This window comes from Diceros bicornis, chromosome 14 (genome assembly GCF_020826845.1).
Source record: "Diceros bicornis minor isolate mBicDic1 chromosome 14, mDicBic1.mat.cur, whole genome shotgun sequence".
Lineage (NCBI taxonomy): Eukaryota > Metazoa > Chordata > Mammalia > Perissodactyla > Rhinocerotidae > Diceros > Diceros bicornis.
In genome coordinates this window covers 43,731,368-43,743,103 of record NC_080753.1, presented here as the reverse complement: position 1 = coordinate 43,743,103, position 11,736 = coordinate 43,731,368, and the positions used below count along the sequence as shown (strand labels likewise).

At 41.4% G+C, this 11,736-nt stretch overlaps 1 protein-coding gene across 8 annotated transcripts in view; it reads right to left on the bottom strand.

Annotated features, from left to right (window-relative positions):
• The window catches only part of KIAA0319 (KIAA0319 ortholog), a 104,868-nt gene that overhangs the window by 9,687 nt on the left and 83,445 nt on the right, over window positions 1-11,736 (bottom strand). For 7 of the 8 annotated variants that reach the window (XM_058555154.1, XM_058555158.1, XM_058555150.1 and 4 more), the window contains 5 exons: window positions 9,480-9,631; window positions 7,678-7,816; window positions 6,826-6,985; window positions 2,406-2,548; window positions 112-234 (listed from right to left, as the gene is read on the bottom strand). In XM_058555154.1, coding sequence (XP_058411137.1) covers window positions 112-234; window positions 2,406-2,548; window positions 6,826-6,985; window positions 7,678-7,816; window positions 9,480-9,631 — 717 coding nt within the window. Of the gene's footprint in view, window positions 1-111; window positions 235-2,405; window positions 2,549-6,825; window positions 6,986-7,677; window positions 7,817-9,479; window positions 9,632-11,736 lie in introns of those variants that run through there. The other variant, XM_058555155.1, reaches the window with a different exon arrangement.

The window sequence follows — 11,736 nt, the reverse complement described above, 5'->3', positions numbered from 1 at the left end:
CTTCAGGTGAGAAAAGGGTTGAATGTTTACAGCTGCAAAGCTAGGCAGCTGTGTCTGATATTTCAGAATGCGTTGTCTTAAAGCTCATGCCACCACCACACCAGGACTCACCGCAGTTGCTCTCGCCATCCTGGATGTAGCGCTGTATCAGGTTCTCCATCCACAACTGAGAGCAGATGCAGCGCTTTGTGATGGGGTCACAGTGACCGTGGCCAGAACAATTCAGAAGGCAACCTGTGAGGAAGCAAGCGAGGCTATGGTTATCACGGAGGAAAGAGGAATCCCTGGCTCCAGCTTGTGTATTTTCACAGCGTGGGCCCTGAATAGATGCATCTTGTTGAATCAAGAGCCTCTTATGGTGTGGACAGGGGTTCCGGGGATCGTCTCTCAGTATTGACAATCTCATCAGGAAGCATCAAAATGCATCAGGTAACAAAAGTCTTAAAAATTTGGCAAAAACACCCTCTGGCCTAAGAAAGATGAATTCTAAGAATTTATCCAGTGAAAATAATTGGGGATGTGAACAAAGATTTATCTACACTGTAGCATTATTTAAAATCAACTTCAAAGACTGTGAGTAGAAAACTGGTTGCATGAATTGTGGAACATATCCACGATGGAGTACTTAGTGGCCCTAAGTATCTTATTGAGGGATAAATTTGAAAAGATTTGAGGGCCCGGCCCGATGGCATAGCGGTTAAGTGCGCACGCTCCACTTCAGTGGCCCGGGGTTGGCAGGTTTGGATCCCGGGTGTGCACCGACGCACGGCTTGTCAAGCCACGCTGTGGCGGCGTCCCATATAAAGTAGAGGAAGATGGGCATGGATGTTAGCCCAGGGCCAATCTTCCTCAGCAAAAAGAGGAGGATTGGCAACAGATGTTAGCTCAGGGCTAATCTTCCTCCCCCCAAAAAAAAAATTTAAATTTGAGAAAATGATCGTAATATGATTTGAAGTTAAAAAGCAGATTAAAAATACATATCAAATTATCCTGATTGTATTAAATGTTTCCAGAGATGGGGAAACTGGAAGGAAATACATCAAAATATTAACAAAAGTTATCTTTGGATGGTGAGAATTCTAGACTCAAGAATCTAGAGGATTATTTTAACTTTTTTGCCTTTATGGATATCCCAAATTTCCTATAATAATTAAATATTACTTTTCTAGCTAGAAAAAAGGAGTTATTAAAAAATTAAGTTACTCCATATTACAGTTAAGAAAGTCAATTGTGGGTAGATACATATCTGAAACAAATTAAATTTTACTACCCAAACATTATCATATTCCTTGTAACTCTCACATTCCTCGGTGTCTATTAAAATAACCACTTTATGATAATAAGGGATTCATGTTACTCATAAGATGGGGACAGAGACCTTGGACAAAGACCACATTTCCACATTTGGTGCCAGGAAGGGGTGGCAAGCAAGGGGCTAAGAAAAGAGGTACAATGGAAGAACTTATAAGCTCTCTTAAATATTCAATAGTCTACACAACACCATCATCACAACCTAAGGCATGATGTCCAAGGTAAATAAATTATATAAATACAGCTTTTCCAGCCAATATTTATCTGTCTTTAAAACCGTTCTGACAGTTTAAGCATGAAATTTCTGACAATGACCATTATGTGAGAGTATAATTTTAAAAATTGACCCATGAGGGGCTGGCCTGGTGGCGTAGTGGTTAAGTTTGCGTGTTCTGCTTCGGTGGCCCAGGGTTCACAGGTTCGGATCCCTGGTGCGGACATATACACCACTTATCAAGCCATGCTGTGGCAGCATCCCATATACAAAGTAGAGGAAGACTGGCACAGATGTTAGCTCAGGGACCACCTTCCTCAAGCAAAAAGAGGAATATTGGCAACAGATGTTAGCTCAGGGCCAATCTTCCGCATCAAAAAAAAAAAAATTGACCGATGACTGTTGTTGCTCTCTAGTTTCCCTCAAAGACAAAGCATAGTTGGCAAACGTGTTGCAGGAAACCTATTGGAGAAACAAATGCTAAAACAAGTCCCTGGATGCTAAAGTGAAAATCTTTCCCTGCCAGTAAAACTTAGCCATGATTAGCTAGTCTGAGTCTTTTAGAATATTTCCACAGGAATAATCCCATTGGAATACTCCCATGGGAATTAAGTTATATATTTAATTTCTAGTCAAAAAAGTCTATGAGACCTGGCTACCGTCCTGCCATATTGGAACCAGATCATATTTCAGCTAGTCTCAGAAATCTTTCACTTTAAACTCAACGGGCAATTATTTATGTTTCTCTAAGGTTCTCATTGTACTTAATTTGATGGGATGTCTAGCTCAGTGGTATCCAGTTCTGAATATACAGCAATTAAATACTTACATTACTTGGGCTCTAAAAAATAAATAAATAATATTTCGGTAGGGGACAGACCTGCTGTGTCTATCCTCAAGACTTTGAAAAGCAAGAAATCGGTCTTCTCCTTTGAGAGCCGCCTGTGCAGATTTCGCGCTACTTCAGCAGCTTTGAGGACCTTGAAAGGTGGCCCACTTTGCACATAAAACACAATCACGGTGCTGCAGAGGAGACAATGAGAGAGGGCAGCCACATGGTCAGGCGGTGACTGACATGACGTGTCCACTCCGGCCAACCTGTGAAGTTGGCAAGGCAGACTGCCACAGCTCTGGGGCGAGGACACAAGGGGGTATCCTGTGGGCCAAGGAACTGATCTGTTTCTGTTCACCAATAAAGGCTCTTCAGTCCCAGAGTCCAGCTGATGACAGACAGACAGACCTTCAGAGAAAAGGAGCAGTGTGTATATGCGTGCAGACACAACCATACAAAGAATAACTTTCAGACATGTCTTTATTTTTACCTTCTTATTGAGATATAATTTAGCTACCATAAAACTCACCCTTCTAAAGTGTATAATTTCAGTAGGTTTTAGTATATTCACAAAGTTGTGCAACCATCACCACCATCTAACTACAGAACATTTTCATGACCTCGAAAAGAAACTCCATACTCTCCATTAGCAGCCATTCCCCAGGCCCCATAGTTCCTGACAACCACTAATCTACCTTCTGTCTCTACAGATTTGACTATTCTGGACATGTGATATAAATGGAATACACATGAGGCATTTTGTGTCTGGCTTCTTAGTATAATGTTTTCAAAGTTCACCCAAGTTGTAGCATGTATCAATACTTCCTTTTAATTGCCAAATAATATTCTCTTGTATGACTATATCTCATTATATGTACCCATTCATCAGTTGATGACTTTTGGATTGTATCCACTTTTTGGCTGTAGGAATAACGCCACTATGAATGTTTGTGTGCAAGTTTTTGTGTAGACATAAGTTTATCATTTCTCTTGGGTATATACCTAGGAGTGGAATTACTAGATCACATGATAATTCTATGTTTAGCATTTTGAGGAACTGCCAAACAGTTTTCCATAGAGGCTACATCCTTTTACGTTCCCACCAGCAATGCATAAGTGTTCCAATTTTTCCACATACTCGCCAACATTTATTATGGTCTGTCTTTTGGATTATAGCCATCCTAGTGGGTGTGAAGTGGTATCTCAGTGTGGTTTTTTTTTTGTTTTTTTTTTTTTGTGAGGAGATCAGCCCTGTGCTAACATCTGCCAATCCTCCTCTTTTTGTGATGAGGAAGACTGGCCCTGGGCCAACATCTGTGCCCATCTTCCTCTATTTTATATGGGACGCTGCCACAGCATGGCTTGCCAAGCAGTGCGTCGGTGCGTGCCCGGGATCCGAACCGGGGAACCCCAGGCCGCCGCAGCGGAGTGCGCACACTTAACTGCTTGCGCCACCAGGCTGGCCCTCAGTGTGGTTTTGATTTGCAATTCCCTAATAGCTAATGATGTTGAGCATCTTTTTATATGCTTATTGGCCATTTGTAAATCTTCTTTGGATAAATTTCTATTCAAATCTATACTAGTTTCCAAGGTTGCTATAGAAAATTACCACAAACCGGCTGTCTTAAAACAACAGAAATTTACTCTCTCACAGTTCTAGAGGCTAGAATTCCAAGATCAAGGTGATGGCAGGAACATTCTCTCTCTGAAGGCTCTGGAAGAGAATCTGTTCCATGCCTTTCTCTTAGCTTCCGGTGTTGCTGGCAATCCTTGGTGTGCTGTGGCTTGTAGAAATATCACTCCAATCTCCGCCTCTGTTATCACATGGCTTCTCCCTGTGTGTCTGTCTTTGTATCTCTCCTCTTCTTACAAGGACACAGTCACACTGGATTAAGGGTTCACCCTACTCCAATGTGACCTCATTTTAACTAATTGCATCTGCAACGACCCTATTTCCAAATAAGGTCACATTCATAGGTACTAGGGGTTAGGACTTGAACTTATCTTTTAGGGGGACACAATGCAACCTACAACAAGTGTTTTTATCATGAAAATTTTGTCAAATGCTTTTTCTGTGTATATTAAGATGATCATACAGTTTTTGTCCTTTTTCTATTAATATGGTTTACTACATGTATTGATTTTCATATGTTGACTCACTCTTGCATTCCTGGGATAAATCCCACTTGGCCATGGTGTATAATCCTTTCAATATGTTGCTGGATGGATCCAGCAATTCCACTCCTAGGTATATGTCCAAAGGAAATGGAAAACAGGATATCAAAGAGATATCTGCACTCCCATGTTTATTGCAGCATTATTCACAATAGCCAAGATATGGAAACAACCTAAGAGTCCATCAATGGATGAATAGATAAAGAAAACGTGGTGTGTATATATATATACACAGTGGAATATTATTCAGGTATGAGAAAGGGGAAATCCTGCCATTTGCGACAACATGGATGGACCCTGAGGGATTGTGTTAAGTGAGATTAAGCCAGACAGAGAAAGACAAATACTGTGTGATCTCATTTACATGTGGAATCTAAAAAAGGTCAACTGTAAAAACAGAGAGTAGAATGGTGGTTACCAGGGGCTAGGGAGTGGGGGAATCAGGGAGATGTTGTTTTGGTGTACAAACTTGTAACCAGTAGGTAAACCGGTCCTGGAGATCTAATGCACAGCATAGTGATTACAGACAATACTGTATTATAAACTTCAAAGTTGCTCAGAAACTTGATCTTAATTGTTTCCACCACAAACAAGAAATGATAATTATGTGACATGAAGGAAGTGTTAGCTAACGCTCTGGAGGTAATCATACTGCAATCTATAAATATATCAAATCAATATGTTGTACACCTTAAACTTACACAATGTTATATGTCAATTATATCTCAACAAAATAAATAAAAATACATGCTGTTGGATGCAGTTTGCTAGTATTTTGTGGAAGATTTTTGCTTCTATATTCATAAGGCATATTGGTCTGTAGTTTTCTTTTCTTGCGATGTCTTTGTCTACGTTTGGGAATCAGAGTAAACTGTCCTCACAGAATGAGTTGGGAAGCGTTCCATCCTCTTCTGTTTTTTTGGAAGAGTTTGTGAAAGTGCTGTTAAATCTTTAAATGTTTTGTAGAATTCACCAGTGAAGCTTCACTGGTGAAGCTTCAAGGGAAATTTTTTGATTACTGATTCAGTCTCTTTACTTGCTGTAGGTCTATTAAAGTTTTTAATTTCTCCTTGAGTCAGTTTTTATAGTTGTGTCTTTCTAGGATTTTGTCCATTTCATCTAGGTTAACTAATTTGTTGACATACAATTATTCATAGTATAATCCTTTTCATTTCTATAAGGTTGGTAGTAATATCCCCTTTCATTCCTGATTTTAGCAATTTGAGTCTTCTCTCTTTTTTCTCTTGGTCAGTTTAGCTAAAGGTTTATCAGTTTCATTGATCTTTAAAAGAAACAACTTTTTGAGCTAGCCCTGATGGCCTAGTGGTTAAAGTTCGGCATGCTCCGCTTTGGCAGCCAGGGTTCAGTTCCCAGGCACGGAACCACACAACTTGTCTGTCAGTAGCCATGCTGTGGCTATGGCTCACGTAGAAGAACTAGAAGGACTTCCAACCAAAATACACAACTATGTACTGGGGCTTTGGGGAGGGGAAAAAAAAAAAGGAAGATTGGCAACAGATGTTAGCTCAGTGGAAATCTTTCCCAACAAAAACAAAAACAAAAGCAAAAACCAAAGAAGCAACTTTCGGTTTTGTCGATTTTCAGACACGTTTGCTTTAGTGTTTGATATTTTATAAGTAAGGGAAATGTGTGATCCATTTTACAAAGAGTTCTATAAAAAATAACTAGAATTTGTTTTAATTTAGTACTTTTCTATGTAAACTTCTGTTATCGGGAAAATAAGCCTAAACAGAATAGCTGACAATAACTGGCAAATGGATTTACTACTAATGGTAGGTTTTCAATCCTATATTCTTTCTTTCTCTCTCCTCTCATCTCACCCTACTATTCATAAGTTGGATAAGAGTTTATAAATAAACACTCAATTAAATATATAAATGTTATAAGAAATAAAGGTAGAGGTTGAGCCTCATAGACTCCCAGAAGACAGCAATGGTAATCAATGATCCTCTCACACTGGGATAAGCCTCAGGCCCATGAACATGGGGCATGGATGAAGTCTGGCTGTGAAACGTCCTCTGTGCATGCCCCAGACCATTTGCATGCCCTCTGAAGATACCAGAGCTAAAAACTAGCTCCCTCTGATGTTTGCTAACTCCTTCATTCAGAACATTCTCAACCAGCAAACATTTACTGAGACTTATAGGAAGGACCCAGAATGATGTGGTCCTTACTGCCGTCCTTTGAGAAAAAAAGTATATGAATGAGAAAAAAGTACAGAACAAGCAGAAGAAATTAACAGCTTCATGCTGGGTTGGTGTGCAGCTCATACCTGAGGTCCGAGTGGGCCTGAATCTTCTGAACCTTAATGTCTGAGTCCAGCACGTTCAGCAGCACTGCCAGCTGCCTCACAACGGTGTCCTTCTGCTGCTCCGTCAGCTGCGCAATGCCAACCTGCAGGATGAGCTCCACCAGGCCACTCTTCCTGGGGTCTGGGAAAGAGAAGATACGGGATTTCCACTTGGAAATCACAGGCTTGACAAGATAAGGAGCAAGGCCTGTATGCAAGTTAGAGTTTTAAACAACCCCTGTGTAATGTATACATTTGGGTTTCAGGACTCAGATAAATTTTTCCAAATGCCACAGAGGCCCCTATCTGAGACTACTTTTTCCTTGTTTTATCTCAGGTTGTTGTCTATTAATTATTTTCCCAGAAGATAATCAGGTGTGCCTAATCGGCCTCTGGGCTACCTTGAAATTTCAGCACCTCATATACCCTGGGAAGGGAACTCAGTCTCCGAGCTCTGTGGGCACTGCCCAGCCCAGTCTACACTGGGGGTCAATATGGCCGCCTCATTGGAGCTGCCCCCCTCAGCACTCCCAGTAGTGAAGCCCTTGTGCCCATTTGACATTAGGTCCTTGTCTTCTGGCAGGAAAACAAAAGTGAAAAGAGATTCTTGTTGCCACATCCAGTTCTCCTTAATGAGTTATGAGGCTGTATCTGTTTGAGGATATACAACAACGTGCAGAGAAAGCCTCAAAGTGGGCCCAGCCAAGAGCTGAAGCAGCCACAGGAAGCCTCCCACACTGGGTTCCACCCGTGAACTGCAGAGAGCCCCAAAGGCTGACCACCCCCAGCACAGACCAGCACCACTAACCCGGGCACAGAAACCTGCGCGCACACCTGGCCGCACTTCCACAGTGGCAGTGTCCGTGTCTGAGGCCCCCTGACTGTCAGCAACTCGCAAGTGGAAAGTGTAGACTCCCTCCACCAGATTGGTCAGCTGCAGGGCTACACTGCGGTCAGAGCCGTCGATGACATCCTGTGAAATAACACGATTCGTGATTCAGTGCTCGGCTCTCAATTCTAGGCTTCTGTTGATCCCAAACCTCGGTGTCCCATCTTTTGAACGTATGCATGTTTTTAAGGGGCTAGCTGGAGAGGAACAGGGTGGTGGGTCAGCTGAAGATAGGAGCACTCCTTGGCGTCTCTTCCACATAAGCACCAGGAGAAACAAATTCCTCAGACAGTACTTCTGAGCTGAGCTTCCCAAGGGCTTTCTAGCAATTACCAAATTATTAATTTCATCCAATAGAATGAAAATCATTGAAATTAGGGTGGAGACCCCAAGGGTGAAGCATCCTCTCTGAAGAGTTTTCTGGGTCTTATTTTCAAACACAGTTTTACAATACTCTCCTCTTGGGTTCCCTCATACTGTATACCATGTTCACCTTCTCAAATGACCCAAGAGCCTGAATAGAGATGTCTCTGCTCTGTGGGGCTCAAAGCTCCAAAGAATTAGAGAGGAACCTCCCAGACCCCTCCTCTGAACTTGCTAACTGGAAGCCGGTGGTAAAAAAAGGTGACAAGTGTGCTGATGAGAGAGATGTTATCATTACACTTAGAAGTTAATCCACTATCTGGCTGAATAGCATTCACTCTAGAGGTACTTTAGAAAGTATAAAGCATTTTCAGTTCCTTCCCTGTGACCACTCCTTTGGTACATCTCCAAGAGGATATTTGCATCTCTCAAGTCCTTAGCAACAGCAGGAATGAAGATGTACCAAATTTATAGCCTATGAGGCTGAGTGATCTAATGGGGAAAAATGCCTGCCAGGAACTAAAAACCAGTATCTATGTGGTTTGGTTAAGGATGAGTTAGTTGACCTTGGCCAAGTCACTCTCCATCTCTGCATCTCACTTTCTGTACTTGTGACATGGAAACAGCAATCCTTGACCTATTGACCTATCTGGTACAATGTGAGGAAAGGAAAGAATCCACTTGGACCAAAGACGATTGATTCCTATGGAAAGAATCAATCTTTCCATAGGAAAGATGATTCCTATGGAATGATTCCTATGGAAAGACTTGGCTTCAAAGTCCCTCCAGGCTATGGTTTCCTACCCCATCCAAAGTCTGGTCAGGGAAAAAGTCAGAAACGACTTCAGCTTTTGTTTAAACCCAACAGCAGCCTACTGCCTCCAGCCCTCAGAGGAAATCTAGAAGCATCAAGACCTTAGTGGAGAACATGGAAAGGGAGATGAGGTCATAATAGAACTTATGCTATGCTATGAACTTACCTGTGTCCCCCTCCAAATTCATATGTTGAAGCCCTAGCCCCCAATATGACTGTATTTGAGACAGGGCCTATTAGGAGGTAATTAGGGTTAAATGAGTTCATAAGAGTAGGGTCCTGATCCCATAGGATTAGTGTCCTTATAAGAAGAGACACCAAAGAGCTCTCCCTCTCCACCATGTGAAGACATAGTGAGAAGGCAGCTGTCTTTGAGCCACAAAGAGAGCTCTCACCAGGAACCAAATTGGCCAGTACCTTAATCTTGGACTTCCCAGCCTCCAGAACTGGGAGAAAATCAATGTCTTTTGTTTAAGCCACCTAGTCTGTGGTATTTTGTATGGCAGCCCTAGCAAACTAATGCAGATATAATGACAAGTGGTCCAGCGGCAATTCTTTTCAAGTACTCACTCCAGCTGCTGGACTCTGGCCATCCCGGATCCACAGATAGGACACAATTCCTTGGTCATCAGTAGACCTTGAACCATCCAAAGTAATGGAGTTATTGGGAAGCACAAGAACATGTCTGCCACCAGCCTGGGCTCTGGGAGGACTATTATTTTCTAAGTCAAATATAGCAAAAATGAAAGCAAAGAGATTGATTTAAAACACTGGTGATAGAAGTATGTCATAAAATACCCATGACTGTTCCAGCTTGCAGATATGTAGATTTAACATAACCAAAAGGATTATTTTCTGCTCAAAATACCCATAAGATAATACATAGACTTTCTTAAAGCTCTGTTTATGCTTAGCTAGTTGTAATTTGGCAGCCTATACAGAGGAAATTTTTCTAATATCATTATGCTTTTTTTTCTTTTTAAAAAAGAGAAATAATGATTTTACTTATGTTCAGGGTCTAGAAAGTGAAAATATTTTGGCTTAAAACACACTCTGGATCATTTTCTACTTGTCTACACTATCTGGCCACAGAAATATTTTTATTTCAAGTAGTGCCAAATCTTGCCTAAGTAAAATAAAGAACTTAAGTCAAAAATAATTAGACCTTCACTCCGCTGACTGGGTGTTTAATATAAATGAACAATGTAAGAGCCATTTCTGATAAAACAGCCTCAGGAGAAAGGGGCCAGGGAGAATCTAGCCAGATTGGGATGTGGTGGGGAGACCATCAGACGACATGGTCCCAATTTGGGGATAAGGCTGCGATGAGGCAAACCCTGTTTGTTCAGATGGGTTTCTGGGACTCAATCTGACCCCTTGCAAATTCCCCTTAAAAACAAGTCATGCAATAGAAAATGGGATGAGGACAGTCAAATGTTGATCGAAGAAAGTAATTAACATCACAGTGGTCACCAGCCACTTTCATCCTGAGAAAAGACACTAGAGATTGGAGCAGAGACCATTGGTGCCATCACTAGCTTCTCCATTTTGTCCACCACACTCCCTTTTGGGTAGTACAGTGGGGAGAATCTGGTGTTAAGTTGGCTTAATTCAATTGTGGATCTAGAGAAAGGCTAGAAAGAATAGAAATAGACCAGCAATAAATTGAGTAGGCCCAAAAGTCCTTCTGTAAAAAACATTATCTAGACCCTATCTAGCTTCAAAATTGGAACTTAAGACAGCCACTCCCTTTTATGCCATGTCTCCACACTCTTGAACTTTAGTCACATTGCTCCCCTAGGTCCCTTGCCCAAACACTCCATTATCACAAATTCAATATATCCAAATCTGAATTGAAGCCCTCCCCCAAACCTACTGCTGTTCTTCTGTGAACCCAAATCCAGATAATCACACCATCATCCATCCATACACTGAAGTCAAATTCTTGGCATCACTTTAGACACCATCTTTCTTCCCTCCAGACACATTAAATTACCAAGTCCTGAGAATTCAGGCTCTAAAATATCTTTCCAATCTATCTTTTTTCCCCCTATTCTCCCTGTGTTGGCCTCAAGTAGGACTCATATCATCTCTTATCCAGCCTATTGCAGTTGCCTTCCAACCATTCTCCCTGCTTTCAGTCTCTCTTCCCACCAATCTATTATCTTTTAAAAAATCCAAATCTTTCAGGTAAAATTGCATGATGCTAGGATTTGTTTTAAAATGCTCCAACCAAAATAAAAGAAAATATGACTTGATAGATGAAACAAGATTGGCAAATGTTAATAACTGTTGAAGCTGGGTGATGGGAACATGATGGTCCATTAAGGCTATTCTCTCTGCTTTTATATGTGGTTGAAAATTTCCACAATAAAATGTATGAAAAAATCCAAATCTATGTCAATTTGCTGATAAAATTGCTTCAGCCTCTCCCACATTCCAAAGTCCTCAGCACAACACGACACATACAGCCCTTCATGGCTGAGCTTCTGTCCCAGGCTCAGCCACTTTCAGCCATGTACGCACACTCTTGCCAGTCCACAATACTTGAATTTTCCCATCTAGCTGTGCTCTTTTATACCTGTGAGCTTCAACACACTGTAATCATGCCTGCATTCATTCATCCAAGTAACCAACATTTACGATTTGCCACGAGTCTAGCACTGTGCCACATAGAGGATACAGAAATGTCTGAAACAAGGTTCTCAAGCAGCCACATGGAAAAGACAGACAAAGAGACATATCTAAAGCAGGATGGCACTAGACTAGACTACAAATTTCACATTAAGAAACAATATGGAGGAGTGACGTCAGCGTCATGGCGGAG